Genomic DNA, 23,541 nt, shown 5'->3' with positions numbered 1-23,541 from the left:
GTTACTGTTTTAACACACTGCCTAATCGTTTAACACTTATTACACTGTTAAGTTGAAGCATTATTCTCGTTCTAACCAGCACAGGTTACTCATCTGAAACCTGGCTGTAGACTGACTATCTCATGACCAAAAATTGGGCTCTTATATGCCATCACAATAATAGGTGTTGAAACTACACATTGTTCGAAGTTTAATTTACAGAAATTACAATTAAAACTTAACTTATGAAATTAACTGACTACACCAAAAAATTCTGTCTTTTTACAATTTCTTCCACTACGAGGGTTAAGCCGACTTAATTGTTTAAATCATGAAATTAACAAATATAGTTACATAAACAATACTTTTGACAAAACTGTTAATTACTTTGGAATTAATTAAGGGCTGGCTTTGCTAACATGTTTTTGATTAGAGCCAAATAAATACTTTAAGATTACTAGTGTTTCGTCTCCCAAATGTTTACAATTATACAGATTTTATATTTGTTTATATGTCAACAATAGAATTTAAGTTACGAAACAGTTACTGATTTCGCTATATAATAAAAGATACTAACTAGGACTAGTCAATATAAATTAGAAAATCAATTAGATACATAAAACTAAGCACAAATTTAGATCTGGTGTTATATTCTTTAAAACTGAGAGCCAACCTTTCTCTTTTTTGGAAATGCAGATGATATTCATGTATGTTAATGATAATTAGTTAAAATTGAAAAAAATGAATTCTAAGGAGACAGATGGCAAGTCAAGAGGGGAATTAAAATTATCCCAGCTTGCTCCGTCACGACTTCCATTATCTTTCATGTATTCCTCTTTTGAGACCATGTGAGAATTAAGTCCACTTTAGGCATTATTGGAACTAGTAACTGAATTTTATTGTTTGTGTTGTTTATCAAGGACTATAATGTGTTCACTGTTTTTCATAAACAGAAGGCACTGTTGTGATGTTACAAGGTTAGAACTGGGTAGTGAGAGCGTTCTATAATTTTGTTGTATGTCATCCTGATGAACGAGGTGATGAAAAAAAAAAAACAAAAAGAAAAGAAACTACCTGTGACGGGTATTTTTTGAGAGAACTGGAATTTGATAGAGACAATAAATGTGGAAACAGTCAAAATTAAAGAACTGGTGGACAGTGAACATCTTTAGAGCAGTTCCTGAAACCAAGTTTGCAGCAGTTCAACAAACTTTCTTCAAAGAGAACAAAGTGCAGTATATTTATTTTGCAGGTGGGTATTCTTCCAAGAGAAGAAATACTTCTTGAGTTCTGCAATAAATTTGATTTTGAAATAGCATATACAGCTGTCAAGAATTACAAGGAAAAGAGGTATACTTGGAAAATGCCTGGGGACCTTAAAAGATACTCATTAAATTACATTGTGGGGATATCAACATCAACCAGTGTGGGAACCTCTCTGACAAGGCAGTGAAGAAGATCTTTGGCTAATGGTGGGATGGCAGTACGCAGATGATGATGGATGGATGTGTGTGTTGTAGCTCTTGTAAATAAAATGTCATGCCACATAGCACTCCATGCATTAATGATGGTAGCTCCATACCTCCAACTTTGATGACCCCGACATCTGCCCCAGAACACGCACCCATGTGGCATTTGCTAGTACTGACTATCGTGTTGTAACAATGTGGCCACCCCACATAAATTCGTCCACCACACTGATTTCTGTGGACAACAATACAGTGAACCTCTTGTCCTGCCATGAGACTTTGCACAGCTTTCTACAGATCCCATTCAGGCACTCCTCCCATCATCACTGGTTCATCAGGTACGCCAGCATGTTTGCACAATTTGTGTCCCATCACCAACATAAGGATCTGGCACAGTGCGATTATGTTTTGTTGTGAGGCAACTCCATATGGGCCCGCCTTGCAGCCTCTATACTCAGGGCCACAAGAAGTTGTCAGCCAAGGGCCACAGACCTATAACACTCTATTGCATGGTACACCAATTACCATTTCTGTCATCAACACGAAAATGGCATGGATACTTCAGGATGACCATACCTTTCCCCAGGAAGCTGACCAAGCTTTCACCGAGAAACAGTCTGGCTGCATCCCACATTCACACCAGCCACAACTTGGCTGGTCATGTGCACCTGTGCACTTGCACACTCCCTGTCTTTATCCACCACAGTACTCTGTAGTCCCTCAACTGTGACGGGAACCTCTCTCAGGAGGCAGTGAGGAACAATTTGACTAACAATAGGGTAGCAGTGCATAGCTGATGATGCTAATCAATGAATGCGTGTTTTGTAACTCTCATAAATATGTGTCATACTACACACTGTTCTGTGTATTACTGGTGGTATCCCACCAGCCCATAGTCTGATATCTCCCACAGCACCATGGTGGGGCAGAAATTACAAATTAGATACTGGATGTAAGGCAGATATACAGTATATTCACATTATGATGTAGTGATGTTGAACAATAGGCTGCAGTTTATGAGATCAGGAAGTGTCAATACGCAAAGAAGTGGAATAGTGAAGTAGTAACGAATATTAATTTACATTTGAAGTTCTCCAAGGTGCAGACTCTGCCATTCACAACGCCACATTAGGCAGTTGAGTTGAAGAGGAATTGTTATATGTAATAAGAGCTATCATAGAGGTTGGACAGATAAATATAGGTACAAGGAAAGTAACTGTGAAGAAATCTTAGGGTACAAGAAGGAATCAACTGACAAAAAAAGTAAATAAAAAAAAGTGCAGCAAAAGAAAGGAATACACCAATGTGACACTTAAGGATGAAATAAACATCAAATTCAGGAAGGTTACAGCTGTAGGAAAAATGTGAAAAAAATCAAAAGATTGGATATCACAAAGTCAGATTTAACATGTACTTAATTGAAATTGTATTTTAGTAAAAAAATATACACATGGGCATCAACATTAAGAGCACAAAAGAACTGTTAAATGCCAAAGTGAGAGTGGATAGGTGTAAAGATTACATTGAGAGCCTCAACAAATGGGAAGAACTGTCTGCTGATGAGGTTACTCCTCTTGAGGCCCTCAGTGTGCTCTTTCCATCTTTCTGCTGTCTCTACTACCTTTAACAGAGGATTCGCTTTTGAACCCTTTAAATTGACACTTTTCCTTTTAGTTTTGTTTATCTGTATGCAGAATTTGTCCTTCCAATGTCCATTTCATTTTCAATCCTAAATGAATTGCCTTGTTGTATTTCTTCCTTTTCTTGTTTTATCAATCAATTGAAGTATTCTTTCTGTTACCCCAGATTTTTTCACAGTACCTTGCCATGGCTGCCCAGCTTCTGTGGCTGCCCTTTTTAAATATCTCCATCCCTCTTCAACTGAACTCTCTCTCTCTCTCTCTCTCTCTCTCTCTCTCTCTCTCACACACACACACACACACACACACACACACACACACACACACATTTGTGACAATGGCAGGTATACCTGAAGCTTTGTTGTGGTTACTGGTTTTCTGTTATTCTGGTGGGAATAATCCTTCTTCTCAACTTGTCAAAATAATTCACTCTTTGCTCTATTTTCCTATTCACAACATATTTCCATTCCATTCTGATAATTCCTTTGTGGTGTGTCATTTTTCTTTTGTTCTTTGAATGTACGAAAGATACAAACAAGAGTTTTATGGGACATGAAAGAAAGTATGGCATATGCTTCAAAAGCAAAAGTAGAGTATTAATGAACACATTCAGGTACAGAAGGCAAAGAAAACTACAGTGGGAAAATTATTTTAAATTACAGTAGTAGGGGGTAACAAATGTGAAAATTTAACTAGACACAAAAGCATAGATAATGAAAACCAAATACATCTCTCACTGGAGGAAATTGCACCACTGTAAAAAGACTTAAAAATTTGAAATCCCCATGGCCAGATGGCATGTATAATGAATTTATAAAATATGGGGGGGAGGAGGGGGGAAGTGTTACATTGCCAGCTTTATGCTTCATTTAGCAGTATCATATTTAAAGACAGAATGCCAAGAGAATGGAAAGAAGGTACTAGAATTCCAGTGTACAGCAAAGGAGATAAATAAGTGTTTGATAATTATTGAGGAATTACCCTGCTGATACTGCCTTAAAACTGTCAACATTAGTAATCAGAGACAGAATGATATAGAAATGTTTGCTCTAAAATGGATTGTGTAGAAATTCATAAAGTGTAATAACCTAGTCTACCTGTGTTTCGTTGACTTGTCAAAAGCATTTGATAGGATTAAAAAGAGTATATAATTTCAGTTTTATTTAAAAAGAGAGTGCCAATTGGTTTAGTGAAAATCATGGAAGATGTATATATACAGTTAATAAAACAAGAATTAAAGCTTAGGAAGGATTCACAGGTGAAAGTAACAAATAAAGGAATTAGACAAGGAGACTCATTAAGACCACTCCTGTCGTGTCCATCTTTATTGCAGGAAGAAAGAAACTAGGATATGTAATGGTAAATAAAGTGGTAAATATTATATTTTATGCTGTTTATGCTGTGCTTATAGCAAATAATGCAGATAATTTGAAAGGTTATTCTGCTCATGATATGCACTCCACCAAGGTAAAGGAATTTGTTTTCTCAGACCACTCCATGTTAACAGTAGAGTTAAGACATTTTATAAAAGGGGATGAGAGCAATGCTGCACAAATGTTAACAAGATCTAATACTTTAATGTTAACAAAGCACAATCTCAGAAAACTAACACACCAGCTGAGCATAATTAACTGGGACAAATTATTTCAAAACTGTGATTCCAGTGCCCAAACAGTTTATGAAACATTCCACAATTACGTAATAGGTATTTTAAAAGCCCATCTTGTTCAAAAGAAATATCATAAAACAAGAAAGGGTAAATTGTGGTACACAAAAGAACTGGAGAATCTAAAAAATAAGCTACTGCTGTTGAAGTACCTTGGCAAAGTAAATAATTCTAATGAAATTAAGGATCTCAAAAACCCACTAAGAAACTGTATAAGAAAGAGTTACAATTGGTGAAACAAAGATACAACACAAATCTCATAAAAAATAGTAAAAACCGATGCAAAATGATCAGTAAATAGTACTGTTAAAGGTGAAGTCAAAACTTTGACAAGACAGTCCGAATACCAGCAGATACATTCAACAAATATTTTGTAAGCTGTGCTGATGGTATCAAAAAGTTGATCAGTAAATCCAATGTAACATATATAGGTTATCTTAAGAGTGCAAACCTAAATCATAATAGGGTCAGATCATCATTGAAACACTTTAAAGAGGTATGCCAACAGGAAGTTCATAAAATAGTCAAAGAAATGAAAAATTCATACAGTACAGATATTTTTAATATGTCAAACAATCTATTGAAAGAAATCATACATTACATTAACATATTCTATAAACCTGTGTCTCATAGAAGGGGTTTTTCCTGGTCCTCTCAAACTATCCAAGGTGACTCCAGTCTTTAAGAAGGGTATCAAATCAGATCCTGCAAACTACAGACCAATTTCACTAATACCAGATGATATTTTAAGTGCATCACAGTTTGGCTACAGAAAAGGAAGGTCAGCTATACATGCTATAGAGCTCTTAGAGACATTTTAGCAGCATTTGAGGACCATGCTCACACACATGTAATCTTATGTGATCTGAGCAAAGCCTTTGACTGTGTTGACCACTCACTTTTGCTCTCTAAACTTAAGTACTATGGAATATGTGATAAAAGTTTAAAACTCATCAAATCATACCTCAATAAAAGGAAACAGGTGGGGAGTTTAGGAAGTCATCTGTCAAACACACTCGAGATTCAACACGGAGTGCTGCAGGGATCTAAATTGGGACCACTTATCTTCTTTGTACACATAAATGACTTACCAGGAAAGATAGATGTAAAGATGTATATGTATGCAGATGATACAACTTTTCTATCTGTAAACCATGTATTTGATAACCTTTTAAGTGGTATGAAATTGGCAAAAGAAAATGCAACATCATGGTTTAATGCAAATGGTCTACTGTTAAATGAGGAAAAGACCCAGAATATGTGGTTCAGTCTAACAAAGACCACAAAAATAGAAAAACAAAAGGCAAAGTTTTTAGGTATCATACTTGACAACAGTATAACATGGAACTCTCATATTGATCACATAGTGGTTAGGTTGTCAAGAGTTAAATATTTGTTGAAGAGACTGATGTGTTGTGTGACATTTGAGTATGTTAGGAAAATGTACTTTGCCTTTTTTCAATCTGTTTTAAGGTATGGGTTAATACTCTGGGGAAACAGCAGAAAAATGAATGAAATTATGGTGATTCAGATGAAAGCAATCAGAGTAATGGCTAAGGTAGGTAATAGGACACATTGTAAACCATTGTTCATTAAATATAGAATTTTAACAATTATTAATTTTTATATTCTAGACAGCACTAACTACATACTTGCTGAACTACCTAATTTAAGTGTAACAAATCAAAGGCATGACTACTATACAAGAACCTGTACTTCCCTGCTGTTGCCACAAAATAGGTTAGCTAAAACTAACAGTAGTCATAAGTATATGACAATGAAATATATAACAAATTGTCTAAGAATGCATCAGTCAAGCCAGACAAATTATTTAAAGAAAATGTAAATAACTACTTGTTAACTAATCCATTCTATTCATTAGAAGAATTTTTTTAGAAATGCCCAATATCAACTTAAATATGTAAAAATTTATTTTGTAAAATTAATAGGTTAAGTGAACTGACAAAGTCTATTGCATGTAATAATGCTGAATGACCAATAAAGAATCTGAATCTGACCCAGTGTAATAGAACTGCTGTGTAATACCACAAGGAAACCTCATTTGAGAAAATAAAGAGTATGGTAATACCAAAAACACCTGTAAGTTGTAAACTAGAATTAGATGGTGTGTCAATTGAAAAAGTGATGAGCTTTCATTATCTAGTGACTGTTACCATCAGTTATACAGACTTAATCATGGAAGAGAATAAAACCAAATGACAAAGGCAGTAAGGGTAGTCGGATGTCTGCAACGTACCGGATGGAGAAACAAATGTGTGACAGCTGAGGGGAGACTAAAAATTTATAAAACAATGCAGCAGAAAGAAAAAAGATAAAACAAAAGTTAATATCAGTGGAAGTGAAGGTACTAAGACAGATCCAAGGCATAACCATGTGGGACAAGAGAACAAATGCATCAGCAGTGGAAGAGAGTGGAATACAATGTATAAAGAAGTGGATGAAGATAAGAAAAAGAAATTGGAAGGCTCATGTGGAAAGGATGGACCCCACATGAGTAGTTAAAATTTGTATGCATGGGCAACATAAGGGAAACAACTGCTCAGACACCCACGTGATGGGACAGCAGTTGGTCCAATACACACCTGGAATGAGGTTGACAAATGAAGGAAACCCTACTCATCAGCAGCAACAACAGCAGCAGCAGGAGAAGAAGAAGAAGAAGGGATTTCTTACTTTATTCCAGTCTGCATAGAATTAAAGGTATTTTAACAAATACTGAATATTTGCAACCTTCAACTAGAATGCTCAATCTATTTGTAAATAGTTTTTGTGTCTTCTTTAGTGGTTGTTGCAGTCCTTGTTTTGTTTTGTTGCTCTAGACAATAATTCTGAAAGAAATAAAGAATGAAATTGTGCAAAACAAGTTAATATCCTTACAGTCAAGTCAACGTGATGGCATAGGTTTGTATGGGCACAGCATGTCAAATAGGCTTGTTTATAAATTTTGTCTATGTGCTGATTATACAGGGTGAGTTGCATGAGATGTAACACCCCCATTATTCCTGGGGCGATTGCACGTATCAACAAGCAGTGTTCGGTGAATCATAGCCGACTATGGGGCACATACTTTGGTACATGCACAATAATCATTACATTTATATTGACCGAGATAATGAGGCAAGTACATGTTTTTTAAATGGGATGCTATACTTTTTTTACCATTAATTCAAATGCTCTGGAAAATATGCGTATAGTGATGTAACGCATGTTGCTATTGTGATTCAAACTTTGCTTAAAAGACGCTGGGAAATATTGTGCGATTGAAGGTCGAGGTGGTCAGAAGCGGCTGCAGACTGTAAACACGACCCGCAGGCCGAGTTGCCATGCTCTATGCAGCATGCCCAGCCTACACTACCTAGGGAAATCCTCATCCACCCTCTTTTAAACAAAGTTTGAATCACAATAGCAACATGTGTTACATCACTATACGCATCTTTCCCAGAGCGTTCGAATGATGGTAAAAAAAGTATAGCAACCCATTTAAAAAACATGTACTTGCGTCATTATATCGGCCAATATAAACGTTGTGATTATTGTGCATGTACCAACATATGTGCCCCATAGTCCACTATGAATCACCGAAAACCGCATGCCGATACGTGCAATCACCCCCGGAATAAAGGGGATGTTACGTCTTACGCGACTCACCCTGTATATCAAAACAGGAAAGTCCTGGGTAAAAAACATTTCAGATATCCGCATCAGTGCAAACGTCTTCCCATGACTAAGGAATATAGTCAGATAGAGGCTCTTCCTAATGACAGTAGCTTTATGTTTTCTTCTTCTTCTAAGAGTCCTCTCTCATTTTTTGCTGTTTTAACAATCTTTCCAATAGTTACAGATAATGAAATAATGCCAGACAGATTTTCAAGATGGGCAATTAATGCTGGTATACTCATTTTTCCCCATCTTACTTACAGTATGTGTGGCTAAACCTTTTGAGAACTTTGGAGACTTTTTTAAAAACACATGACAAATTTTGACAACTGTATGTACATTTTAATGAAACAGGAAGCCCCCTCCTGCTTTAAATTTTTTTAATTAACAGACAGTCTTCAAATTTCGCATCTTTTGAATTAACTTTCTCCTATTCTCTATTTGCATGAGCTAAATCTGCTTGATGCAGATTTTCTATTCTATAATAAGAGTATGTAATAATGTTTTCCTTGAAAATAGTGTCTAAGGGATGTACACCTGACCAATGAAATTTTAACAGCTTTAGTAATGTAAATAACAGGCCACAAAACTGATGAGTCAGTTTATGTAGTTTGATAGGTAATTTATTTATCAAGGTGTTGAACAATCCAGTGCCAACAATAACTCTTATGTTGCATATACAGTGTGATATACACTTAAGAATTGAATTAATTATTTACAGTGTCATCCCAGAATGAAAAATGCTCCTATCATAGCACAAAAAGATGACTATGTCCTGGGATGAGTTAGGGATGTAAAAGAAGGGACTCAGCTTTTCACCTTATTTGGCTGCTTCAAAGACATTTAAGTCAAAAGATCTTGGCATATTCATGCTTTGTTACTTGTTAGTATTAGTATCCTTGTCATGTAATATAATGCATTGATTCAAGCAACATGATAGATGATTCCATCCTCAAAGAGAAAATCCATTCCCTGAAAATTTATTCGCCAGAAAAGCTTTTTTAGCTGTTGCATGTATGCTCTTCAGACATAAGATGTTATATAATGTTTACTATGTCTGGCAGATCTTTTTGATTTTGGGCATAAGACCCAGGAATTTAGCCTACAAATTGCAAGATGCAGGTGTGTCAACACCTTGCAGCTAAGATAGCTCACTGTGCCATGGAAGAAGGGTTAACTCAAAAAAGTGTGAACATGTCAATATGTTTTGATTGAAGCGGCCACATCAGTCAACAAACTAGTTCCCTTCTTTTACATCCCTAACTTTGCCCAGGAAATATTTTCCTTTTTTGTTGCCCTATGATAGGAGCAGTTTCCATTCTGGTTTTAAACTTTTGTACTACCATAATTATGACATTAGACCACCACAGCACGGCAATTGATGTAAATTTTTGTTAACTCGTGTGATGACTAATCTAGTATAGTTTTTTTTATTGTCTTTCAAACCAAGTTGCTTACATCATGACACTGGATAAACTTTCATGAAAACAACATGATGACCAGTAATTACACGTGTTCATCTACCTCCTTACAAAATTTGAATCAATTCGGACTAGTTTTAAACATAAGTGACTTGCATAAAAAAACCTCACAAAAAACGTGAATTTTGCATATGAAACCCCAATGGAGCTAGATTTTTGAAAGCAAATTTTCAATTTTACTGTAAGAATGCATTTTTTTATTTATATGAATCACTTTAAACTGTTTCTGTGCAATCAGGTCACTCCCACAGTTAAGTCTGTATAGCTGATGATAACAGTCCCTAGATAATTAAAGCCCATCACTTGTTCAATTAACAAACCATCCACTTCTAGTTTACATCTTACAGGTGTTTTTGATATTACCATACTCTCCATTTTTGTTGTAAGAGACTTCCTTTTTGCATTGCAGAGAAAATTTTTTTATGTGCTACATTTACCTCAACTTAAAACCATCGTACCTCAAGAATGGATAAAGATTATTGGATAAAATAAATTTCATTCTGATTTTATCCATTTATCTACCTTAATGCAAAGTTTGAACCAATTCATAAGAGTTTAAAGTATGGAAGTGGCACACTTCAGAAACCTCCAGAAAAACATGTTTTTTGCACATAAAATCTGAACAGTGCACATACAGAAGGTGCCATTAGCTGATCATTAAATTCAGCCTAATTAATATCCTTTGCAAATGGAATTCATCAATTTGCACAATTTGCCTATGCACCAGCTCTAGTTTGTCACTCAAACCTTGCTTAATATACTTCTTACATAGCTACAGTACAACTGATATTCGAATGGCAGTACAAGCCAAAAGCTTTTTACCCCATACTACTAGCTCAAATAGGAAATGAGCACCAAGAGCCCCCCCCCCCCCCAAATTGACATTCTACATGCATGCTTCTCAAACATATTTGTTACAGCACTTCTGCACCTTAACGATACAATGTGGACATAATTAAATTTGCCTGAAACTGATTTTGGCATTTCATAACAACATACTGTAAACAGCAGGAAAATCATGCACTGACATCAGTGTTCGCTATTTTAAGAAACTTAGGTAAAAAGCAGTTCTCCTGTTCAGTGATTAGAGTAACCTATTTTATATCAGAGCTATAAAAATTCTCCTTTGCAGTTTGATGTGAGCCAGGACAGAGGACAACAGGCCACAGAACAAGATAAGATCACTACTGATTTCAAGGGCAGGACGAGAAGGTTCAGTTACCACTAGCAGGTATGTTTAATGACAATTTTTAAATGGAGTGGAAAATATAGTCACAAACTGCTCAAGGGATTGTCAGAGCAGTATATTGGGGAAAAAATTAGACAGTGATAGATAGATAGAGAGAGAGAGAGACAGACAGAGAGAGAGAGAGAGAGAGAGAGAGAGAGAGAGAGAGCAACAGACACAAAAAGGGTATCTCACCCACTTCTTCTGAAATTAAGAAATTTACATAGTCTCTCAAAAATCAAAACTGTTCTGGATTTGATGGTGTTTTCAACAGAATGGGTACTAAATACTTGTTTCCATATAATAAGTGCTGTCTTTTCTTAAATATGTAATGTGTCATAAACTCAGGGCATTTTTTTCCAGAGGGACTGAAATATGCCATTGGTTAGGTTACCCATTCTATAAAAAAAATGTAATAGAGTAGATACCAGTAACTGCCAATCTTCACTACAGATGATTTTTAAAAGTTTTTTAGAAGGTGATGTATTCTAGAATAGTATCTCACATGAGCAACAATAATACCCTCAGTAAATTATAATTTGGATTTCAGAGGAGTTACAGAAATGAGAAAAGCATTTATACATTGACTCCAAAATTTTACAAGCATTAAATAACAAAATAGCACTTGCTGATATTTTCCATGACTTGCCTAAGGCATCTAACTGACTGAATCACAATATTCACCTTGATAAACTGAAGTATTATGGCACTGATCATCTAGCCAACTATATGAATAATATCATATCTAACCAAAGAATGCAAAAGCAGGCGAGTTTCTTCTTCTTGCAGAAAAGTTACTTATAGGATTCCACATTGTTCAATCAGGTTCACTATTGTCTCCCATATATAGAAGTGACAACTCATCTAATACAAGCAGAATTTTGATGGTGACTAGTATTGTACTCAATCCACACATACATAAACCAACAGAAGAAATGGTAAATAATGTTCTTAAAAGCATTATTGATTGATTTTCTGTAAATTTCAAAAAGGCACAATGTACACAGTTCTGAACTTCTGGAGGTACTACATCAGTGATAAGTTTAATACATGGTGAGGAAAAAAGCTTCAAAAATTTTAGGTGTCCTAAATATGAAGGTGCACATGTAGAGTGTACATGCAGACATAAATAAAGCACTTTTAAATAAAGCATAAAGGGCACTAGATGCATTCCTGTGGGATTTGCCTGCACAAGATTCGCATAAGGTGTGAGCAGGGTTTCAAAAATCATGTAATGAAGTTGTGGCGACTATAATGACTATGACAAAAACAGAAACAGTAACCCAACCTAAATAGAAATTGGTGGTATTTAACACTGAAGTTAAATATCATTGTTGTGGTTGGCCTGGTCACATTTGACACGTGCATAGAGCCTAAGCATGGGAAAGGCAGAGGAACACAAGATGAATTTTGTACTCCACCATTAAATGAAAACAGGAAAGCTGCAACCATTGTGCACCATTCCCCATAAATGTAGTCATAGGAAATCTGTGTGCAGGATCCATGGCAGATTATTGTATGGCTCTGTAAGAGGATGTATATTGAGGTTTTTATTGGGTATGGTGTCACTGGTATGTGTAGTAAGCAAAGATGTATTTGGAGTAAGAAATCTCGGTCCACCTCCTAGTCCTATTCAGAGACAGAGCTGCAGTGCTGTTTAGATTTGGCTAATTATTACCAAAAAACTTATGCAAAACTTTGTGGAAACATCAAGACCCTTCAAATATTTTCTGGGGATTATTATTATTATTTATTTATTTTAGTGATTTTGTGATGCTTTCAGCTGCCATTCTCTTTATTTCATGTACGATCATACAATTTTTATCTTAGGCCATTTTCAAGTATTTTATGGATGTTTCTTTAGTATTACATTGTGCCATATAATCCTTGCCCCTGTGATTCCATTTAATGGTCATAAAATAAATTAGGAAGTTTTTCCCCTGTTATAAGTCAACAGGTAGACAGAATGAAACACCCAATAGCTCATGCCTTTAGGCAACTAAACAAGGCTGAAAATAACTGTTCCACTGCACAAAAATAAGATGTGAACCTGATTTGTGGTACCACATATTCCCATTGCTACTCATGTTCCAAGTGCTTCAACATCGTAACTGATCACCTACCATTAAAATGGCATGTGGATCTGAACAATTCAACTAGCCACCTGATATGATGGGCACTACGTCTTCGTGAATTTCACTCTGAAGTTATACACCATCCCTGAAAAACTCATACTAATGCGAATGGAGCAATTGAGAATGTTGGCATTTCTATTGGCAAATGGTGAACAGTGCAGCATGCTATCCCAAATTGTCAGTGATTCACAACACAGGCACACTTTTGTGCAGATGATGGGGTACACTATAAACAGACCCAGTGTGGGTGTATATAGTCATACCAGCAGTTCACACAAACTGTTGTTCAGTCTAGTCTATACCTCAAGTGCTGTACCATTACATGCAAGTTTAATCAAGTGATGGGCTACTATGCCAGTGCTGCAGTTTGTTTGGACTTGAAAGTACTATGTTAAGTGACATGGTTCTTGTACCACACATACAGCAGACCACTGTGGCATTATTTGCCATCACAAAATTGGAAGGCCAAACAGCCAGCAAATGGAACTTGGAAATGGCCATAGGATAAAATTGTGCAGTAGTGCATAAGTAACCTAAGATCCAACAGTTAAAGATGGGATGAAATCATTTAAGATAAATCTAAGTTTTCTTGTGTAAATCTGTTGCAAAAAAATGAACACCACTACCATCACTGCTCAAAGACTGACTAAATGTCACTGTTTGAAGACAGACTAATCATGATATTACTATCTCTGGCTACAGGCTGGTCATGGAGACATGAAATTTAGCTGTGCAATTAACCTGTTTGGAAAGTTATCTCTGAAAAGTGCTGGCCCTTCTTCATCACAAAGCAGGTAGCATACAGGTGAGAAAGTGGACAACATTGTATTGTAATTATATATAAATTTGTTGTTTTAAAAAGGACAAAGCTACTTATAGGGAAAATTATTAATAAATGAATAATGCTCTTTTTAACTGAAAATTGCGTTTATTGTTTCAAATAATAATTACTAATATAGTTATGTCACTAATAATATTTATTGTTGTTGATTGTCTCTTGTAGTATGGCATGGTAAAATGACTCATGTTGTTGCAATTGTGCTGGTTGATAAATGACTGGGTACAGGGTACAAGATCAGATAGGTCAACTTAGTAATCAAATTCCCGAGTTAAAAAATGGGTTGTCAGAGGGGTTAAAAAGTGTGAATGAATAGTTGATGTTTTAGAAAATAATCTGTTGCTTTAGAAAATAAAATTGTAGATGAGTCAGCAAAACAATTAAAGAATGTTGATGATGTCAGAGTTGAACAGAAGGTCATAGCAGAAAAATTGAGTGAGTTGGGAGCTCTCATCCAACAAAATGTCGCCAATTTACGCCAAAAAATTTTAAATACAGAGAACAATATGCAAACTAATATAACTGTTTTAGAACAAAAATTTCAGCAGTTTGTGATGTAGCAAGCTGGGATCTTTTTACTTCCCCTCTTGTTTTCCCATCTGCCTCCTTAAATTCATTTTATTTCACTTGTTGCCTAATTACCATTGACATACATGAGTATAATCTATATTTCCATAAAAGGGAAAGGTTGGCCCTTAAGAAATGTAGCACCAGATCAAATTTTGTGCCAAGTTTTGTGTATGTAATCAATTTCCTAAATTATTTTGACTATTCCTTGTTAATATCTTTTGTTATGGGGTAATGCAGGAGTAGGTTTAATAATGAATAGGAAAATAGGAATGCGGGTAAGCTACTACAAACAGCATAGTGAACGCATTATTGTGGCCAAGATAGATACGAAGCCCACACCTACTACAGTAGTACAAGTTTATATGCCAACTAGCTCTGCAGATGATGAAGAAATTGAAGAAATGTATGATGAAATAAAAGAAATTATTCAGGTAGTGAAGGGAGACGAAAATTTAATAGTCATGGGTGACTGGAATTCGAGTGTAGGAAAAGGGAGAGAAGGAAACATAGTAGATGAATATGGATTGGGGCTATGAAATGAAAGAGGAAGCCGCCTGGTAGAATTTTGCACAGAGCACAACATAATCATAACTAACACTTGGTTTAAGAATCATGAAAGAAGGTTGTATACATGGAAGAACCCTGGAGATACTAAAAGGTATCAGATAGATTATATAATGGTAAGACAGAGATTTAGGAACCAGGTTTTAAATTGTAAGACATTTCCAGGGGCAGATGTGGACTCTGACCACAATCTATTGGTTATGACCTGTAGATTAAAACTGAAGAAACTGCAAAAAGGTGGGAATTTAAGGAGATGGGACCTGGATAAACTGAAAGAACCAGAGGTTGTACAGATTTTCAGGGAGAGCATAAGGGAACAATTGACAGGAATGGGGGAAAGAAATACAGTAGAAGAAGAATGGGTAGCTTTGAGGGATGAAGTAGCAAAGGCAGCAGAGGATCAAGTAGGTAAAAAGACGAGGGCTAGTAGAAATCCTTGGGTAACAGAAGAAATACTGAATTTAATTGATGAAAGGAGAAAATATAAAAATGCAGTAAATGAAGCAGGCAAAAAGGGATACAAACGTCTCAAAAATGAGATCGACAGGAAGTGCAAAATGGTTAAGCAGGGAGTCTAGAGGACAAATGTAAGGATGTAGAGGCCTACCTCACTAGGGGTAAGATAGATACTGCCTACAGGAAAATTAAAGAGACCTTTGGAGATAAGAGAACGACTTATATGAATATCAAAAGCTCAGATGGAAACCCAGTTCTAAGCAAAGAAGGGAAAGCGGAAAGGTGGAAGGAGTATATAGAGGGTCTATACAAGGGCGATGTACTTGAGGACAATATTATGGAAATGGAAGAGGATGTAGATGAAGATGAAATGGGAGATATGATACTGCGTGAAGAGTTTGACATAGCACTGAAAGACCTGAGTCGAAGCAAGGCCCCCGGAGTAGACAACATTCCATTGGAACTACTGACGGCCTTGGGAGGGCCAGTCCTGACAAAACTCTACCATCCGGTGAGCAAGATGTATGAAACAGGCGAAATACCCTCAGACTTCAAGAAGAATATAATAATTCCAATCCCAAAGAAAGCAGGTGTTGACAGATGTGAAAATTACCGAACTATCAGTTTAATAAGTCACAGCTGCAAAATACTAACATGAATTCTTTACAGACGAATGGAAAAACTAGTAGAAGCCAACCTCGGGGAAGATCAGTTTGGATTCCGTAGAAACACTGGAACACGTGAGGCAATATTGACCTTACGACTTATCTTAGAAGAAAGATTAAGGAAAGGCAAACCTACGTTTCTAGCATTTGTAGACTTAGAGAAAGCTTTTGACAGTGTTGACTGGAATACTCTCTTTCAAATTCTAAAGGTGGCAGGGGTAAAATACAGGGAGCGAAAGGCTATTTACAATTTGTACAGAAACCAGATGGCAGTTATAAGAGTCGAGGGAAATGAAAGGGAAGCAGTGGTTGGGAAAGGAGTAAGACAGGGTTGTAGCCTCTCCCCGATGTTGTTCAATCTGTATATTGAGCAAGCAGTAAAGGAAACAAAAGAAAAATTCGGAGTAGGTATTAAAATTCATGGAGAAGAAATAAAAACTTTGAGGTTCGCCGATGACATTGTAATTCTGTCAGAGACAGCAAAGGACTTGGAAGAGCAGTTGAACAGAATGGACAGTGTCTTGAAAGGAGGATATAAGATGAACATCAACAAAAGCAAAACAAGGATAATGGAATGTAGTCGAATTAAGTCGGGTGATGCTGAGGGAATTAGATTAGGAAATGAGGCACTTAAAGTGGTAAACGAGTTTTGCTATTTGGGGAGCAAAATAACTGATGATGGTCGAAGTAGAGAGGATATAAATTGTAGGCTGGCAATGGCAAGGAAAGCGTTTCTGAAGAAGAGAAATTTGTTAACATCCAGTATTGATTTAAGTGTCAGGAAGTCATTTCTGAAAGTATTCGTATGGAGTGTAGCCATGTATGGGAGTGAAACATGGACGATAAATAGTTTGGACAAGAAGAGAATAGAAGCTTTCGAAATGTGGTGCTACAGAAGAATGCTGAAGATTAGATGGGTAGGTCACATAACTAATGAGGAAGTATTGAACAGGATTGGGGAGAAGAGAAATTTGTGGCACAACTTGACCAGAAGAAGGGATCGGTTGGTAGGACATGTTCTGAGGCATCAAGGTATCACCAATTTAGTATTGGAGGGCAGCGTGGAGGGTAAAAATCGTAGAGGGAGACCAAGAGATGAATACACTAAGCAGATTCAGAAGGATGTAGGTTGCAGTAGGTCCTGGGAGATGAAGAAGCTTGCACAGGATAGAGTAACATGGAGAGCTGCATCAAACCAGTCTCAGGACTGAAGACCACAACAACAACAAATGGGGTGAAATCAGTAATTGTTTCATGACTTAGATTCTATTGCTGACTTATAAACATACTGTACTAATTATAAACATTTGGAAGAAGAACTACTAGGATTCTTAAAGTATATATTTGGCTCTATTCGAAAACATTTTAGCAAGCCAGCCCTTAATTAATTCCAAAATAGTTACCAGATTTGTCAAAAATATTGTTTGTATAATTACATCTGTTAATTTCACTATTTAAACAAATAATTCAGGCTAACATTTGTGGCAGAGGAAACTGTTAGAAAGAAGGCATTTTTAATGTATTCAGTTAATTGAATGAGTTATGTTTTAATTGTAATTTTTGAAAATTAGACATAGAACAATGTATAGTTTCAGTACCTGTTATTGTGAGGATATATAAAGACCTGGTTTTTGGTCCCAAGACAGTCAGAACATGGCCAACTCTCAGACAGGAAGTCTGTATCAGTTAGTGTAACAATAATGCATTAACTTAACAGTGGAATTAGTGTAACACCAATAGATCATGTGTTAAAACAATGACAGTGTCTGTTCAATTTATCTGAAAAATAGTGTCTCATGCACCTTATTATTCTTCAGCAACTGTGAACCATGTGGTTAGGTATTTATTGATCATAGTTCAACAGCAAACTATTGTACCAGTATGCTGATGTTTGCCTGCAAGCTATTAATGAGGCCAAAGTCAACGAATAGTGAACTGCCCTTATTACTTGTGTAATATGGGTGGAGGAGGGGTGGAGTAGGGGGAGGGGGGAGGGGGGGGGGGGGGGAACCATGAGAGTAAAGAACTGAGAAACGCAACTGTGCAGCTGTCAGCTATTATTATTTACAGTAGTCAGTGTTGAACTTCCACACCACATTTTTCAGCCAGTATAACAATGCCGTATGTCAATACTGAGGACTGTCAATGAAGAAATAAAGCAAGCAAACATCACAAGTTCAGAAAAGTTATATTAACAAAAATCTGTGTGCAAACAATGGTACTGTGTGGTCCAACACTCCTGTCAAATGTTTTCCATCAGATAATTTACATCCAGTGGATTATCTGCACCACTACAGAGATAGCTTTGTGTCACCCACGAATGACTATCAAAAAATAAAATCTGTTAAAAGAATTCTTGAAGACGAAGCTCTGTCATGAGTAAATTTAAATTTAAGTCAGAGGGAAACATATCAGAGTTTCGAGAAAAGTTTTTTAAATAAATTTTGGTCGGAAGCAGAACAGGGGAGAATCAAAAGTGAATTTTTGAATGGTCCTGATTATGGGAAAAGGCATGGCACTTTGAAAGAGTTTTGTAAGAACCAAGTCAAAAAATTAGCACACCTCGGCAAACCAATGAGCAAAATGACCTTGACTGATACACTTGAAAGGAGATTACGAGAAAGATTGCAGTGGGATTTAGTACACGGACTTGACGATTGTCTTGAACAGTTTTTACAATATGTTGACTGGCTGGATAGAGCAGTAGGAAGAAGTATGTACCATAATAATATGAATGACAGAAATCACAATGGAAGTAATCACAGAACAGAGATAATGGTAATTTCTATCAGGATCAAAGGGACAACAGAGAGAGAAATTCTGAACAGTGCAGGATAGGAATAATGGGAATAACCATGGGCATTTTAATAGAAGAAACAATCACTGAAGTAACTACTCAGGAAACAGCAGCTTGCCTCAATGAAGGTCCACAGTTTTGGGGCGAGGAAGCCTAACAAGCTCAGGACCCGTAAGTTACTCTTGCAACTAGACAGTAACAACAGTGATAATGATATAGCACATGTACCTGAAACTGAACAGAAGGAATCTCAGATTACTCATTTATATTTTGATCAAAATTTTGGGATACTATATTTATGGTGGTGTAAGTACAAATCACAAACCAGAATGTGAGAGTAGTGAGAATTTTGGTGTAGTATGTACTAATGACTTCTCTTGGGTGGAAAACAGTGTTGTTGACGTATTTAAATCAGGTGATGATTGTGATGATTGTACTACTGAGGTTGATAACTCTGAGGCTGGTGGCTTATGGTAAATGAATGTAGGTGAGGTAAGTGACTTGTACTGTCAGTGATGTTGGTGGAGTACTTCTGGAGGAATATGATGGTGATGAGTATCAGGTATTTGTGGAGTTTAAGAATAATGAAGTTTAAGAGTTATTTGTAAATGATATTGGCAATATGGGTATGGTAAGTGATGTATATTATGTTGTAAATGAGGGTCATGGAATACCAGTCCAGTCAAAACAGACTTTCATTAATGTTGTGTAGTGTAATGATCCAAACAGTGAATGTGAGGTACCTGTGAGCCTGGAGAATAAAGATGAAAAGTTTTTGATGTTTGTTTGGGACCAGATTGATGATAACTTAGTTAAAGATGCATTCTGGAATAAGTTAGCTATGGTCATTCAGAATTTGTATCTCAATTGGTGGAATGAAGTGAAAGAGAATGTAAGCAGGGAGTTTAATTTTGACAGCAACGTGTTTTGTGTTCCTTCTGAAACAAGTGATGTTAGTTGTGCCATGGAATCTATTCATTGTGTTCAGTCTTTACCTGATAATGTGAGTAATCAAAGTAATGTTATTATACCTGTAAAGATGATAAAACCTTGTGAAGGCAACGTAGATGGAGCACTTGATGAAACTGAAAGTGACCTTTTGCATGAAGTGTCTGACAACAGAGAGGATGATTCAGATTTTAGGTATCCATACATTAAAATTAAGATTGATCAGTGGGAAGGCAACTTTTTTATTGTTGCATGTAGCCCAGTAAGGGGTATATCTGAGCAATTTAGATACAAGATCAAGTATATTAAGAATTTTATAGAAATGCCTACTGTAGGTGTAAAGATAAGAGAAGCTACAGCTAAGCAAAGGAAATTGGCTGTGAGTATGTTGGTTAAGAAAGGAGGAGAAAAGACTTAACAATATCATAAGGTACACATGGGTATTTTATTCAGGAGACTTAAGACTGGTTCAGATGATTGGAAACTATGTTGGCAGGAACAGTGTATTGATACTTAAATTACTTATATATTGAGTGTTTTGGTCATTGTGAATCAACCAAATGTACACAGAAGATTCAAGAAAACATCCATTTTTATAACATAGGAAGGAGAGTCAAGAAGAAGAATGCCAGCTATGACAGATGTCAAAGAATGAAGGTAAGCAACCAAATAAGTAGAGATCAAATGCGAAACATACTACTTAATAGTGATATAGACCTCATGTCTGTGGACATTTGCCAAAGTCTAAGAATGGATTTTGTTATTTTTGTGGCGGTTGATGTATTTTCGAAGTTCATAATGCTGTTTTCTCTTAAGAAAGCTACCAGTAAGCAAATCATTTCTAAGTTTTAAAACACATATTTTCAGCAGGTGGGTATTCCTAAAACAATTTTATCTGACAAGGGTTCTCAGTTTACATTACATGTTTGGAAATACTTTGTTGATCATGCAAAAATAAGACATATTCTAACTTCTGTGTATCATCCATCAAGTAATCCTGCAGCAAGATATATGAGAGAAATTGGGAGACCCTTTAGAACATATTATAGTAAGAACCATACCAGTTGGATAGATTATGTCAGTGATTTTGAGCATATTATGAACAGCTTATAACATTCTTCAACAGGTTTTTTCACCATTTGAAATCACATTTAATTGCAGACCAGCCAACTTTATTTCTGAGAATGTTGAGTTTCCACCATGTAAAATTCTGTCAACGCAAGACAGAGAAGAGTGTGTCAGGGAGATTATGAAAAAACAGGGGAATAGAAAAAAGCAGAGACATGATGGTAAAGGCAGATTTTCTAAGTCTGAGGTAGGAGATCTTGTGTTGGTGACAACCAAAGAGAAATCTAAAGTGTTGACATCTGAGATAAAGAAATTCTTTGATGTTTAAATAGGACCATTCCAAATTCTTGAAAATCTGCATCCTAATGCTTATGGACTTGTGCATCCTAAATCTCAGAAGTTGTTTATATTATGCAGTATCACTGAACTGAAAGCTTATAGACCTGATCCATAAGTACCTAATTCTTTACTTCATCTCCGTCAGGAAAGTAGTATGTAAGATGATGTGATTTCTAAAATTCTGTCTTGTCTATTGACTGAGTTTAAATCTATGCCACACTGTATTTTTAGGTTCATACAACTATATAGTCCTGTTATGTAATAGATTTGTGCTTTAAATTTTGATACATGTAGGCCATGTGACTAAATGGGTAGATCCTTTTGCAATTTTGAAATGTGACAATGCTATTAAATATTTAGTGACAGATTTCTGATTTTAGAATATTATTAGTGTTAAACATTAACCGCTTAACATAAAATCCTGATTATACTGGTTTTTTTAATTCTGACGAAATAATAAAACGCCGAGTATACTTGGGCTTATCATTTCCGACTGGCACACGTTATAAAAGGCCGAATTTATTCGTTCTCTCTCGTGTTTTGGCAGTTCCTTGATATTTTCGGTAGATGTCACTGTGGTGTATTACTCTGAAGTGTATATTTCTGGCAAGAGATGTCTCTGAATCAGGCAGTTGTATTAGCGGTCACTCTACAATCTGTTCTTGCAGTTTGCCTGTTATTTCCTCGCGTTTTATCAAAATGGAGAGTGAAGATGAGTTTGATATTGAATTTAGTGGATCTGAGAGTTCTGAAGATAGCTATGAAGAGAGTTCAGAAGAAGGAAGCGATGAATCAGTTTCTTCTGAGTGTGACATTCCGAGCGCCAGAGTGTGGTATGAGATAGATCCATCTAAGCCACTGCCACCTGCTCCACCACGTTTTCCTTTTACAGGTAAAATTAATTGTGAACCCTATGTCTTGCATTATTTTAGACAGTTCATTGATGATGGATACATGCAAATTTTGGTTACCGAGACCTACAAATATGCAACACAAACAAACGTCCCGGTGTGGAAGCCAACAACAATTGATGAGATGTACGTATCTGTTGCTGTAATATTATTACAAAGCATTGTGAATAAACCCACATATCAGATGTACTGGACAAAAAGAGCTAAATTAGCCACATCAATTTTTAGAGAGGTTCTACCATTCAAGAGGTTTGTCAATTTGAAGAAGAACTTACATTTTTCGGACAATGCAACCAATAACGCTGAAAGCCATCCACAACCCAAACTGAATAAAGTATGGCCTATTGAGAGCTACCTGTCGGCTAAATTTAGAAACAGCTGTGTTCCAGAAAGAGATGTCACCATAGATGAAAGCCTGCTGTTATATAAAGGGCAACAGGGATGGATCCAGTATTTGCTGCTCAAGAGAGCTAGGTTTGGCATAAAAACATTCATGTTGTGTGAGTCACAGACTGGATATGTTTTGTCCCTAATTATTTATGTTGGCAAGGGCACTACATTTGAGGAAGAATACAAGGATCTGCCAATGTTGTCACAAACTGTAATGACACTAATGCAACCCTTGTTAAATATGGGATACTGCTTGACTCTAGATAATTATTATAGTTCTCCCCAGCTTGCTGACTTTCTGCTAACAAAAAGTACAGATATGTATGGCACCGTGCGTCCTACAAGAAAAGAAATGTCGCCTTCTTTCCGGACCAAGAAACTGAAGAAAGGGGAGGTTGCAGCATTCCAGTGAGGTAAACCGACTGCGCTGAAATGGAAAGAAAAGAGAGATGTCTGCATGCTGTCCACTATCTAAAATGCAGAAACACAAACACGGAAAGTAAGAAACAAATATATTGCCAAACCAGTGGCTGTATTTGCTTATAATGACACAATGTGGGGGGGGGGGGGGTGGATAAAGTTGATCAGCACGTCGCAAACAATCCATTGCCATGCAAGAGGGGTAAAAAGTATTACAAGAAGATATTTTTTCATCTGTTGGAATTAGCAGAATGGAATGCCTTTGTTCTATATAAAATCATGGAGGAAAGCTCACTGCC

General features: G+C 36.3%; 1 protein-coding gene across 1 annotated transcript in view; it reads left to right on the top strand.

Annotated features, from left to right (window-relative positions):
- The window catches only part of LOC126456568 (piggyBac transposable element-derived protein 4-like), a 46,503-nt gene extending 23,269 nt beyond the window's left edge, over nt 1-23,234 (top strand). Inside the window, exon 2 of the mRNA XM_050092313.1 lies at nt 22,454-23,234. Coding sequence (XP_049948270.1) covers nt 22,454-23,234 — 781 coding nt within the window. The remainder of the gene's footprint in view (nt 1-22,453) is intronic.
- The last annotated feature ends 307 nt before the right edge of the window (nt 23,235-23,541 follow it).

This window comes from Schistocerca serialis, chromosome 2 (genome assembly GCF_023864345.2).
Source record: "Schistocerca serialis cubense isolate TAMUIC-IGC-003099 chromosome 2, iqSchSeri2.2, whole genome shotgun sequence".
Taxonomy (NCBI): domain Eukaryota; kingdom Metazoa; phylum Arthropoda; class Insecta; order Orthoptera; family Acrididae; genus Schistocerca; species Schistocerca serialis.
This window is presented reverse-complemented; position numbering and strand designations above follow the sequence as displayed.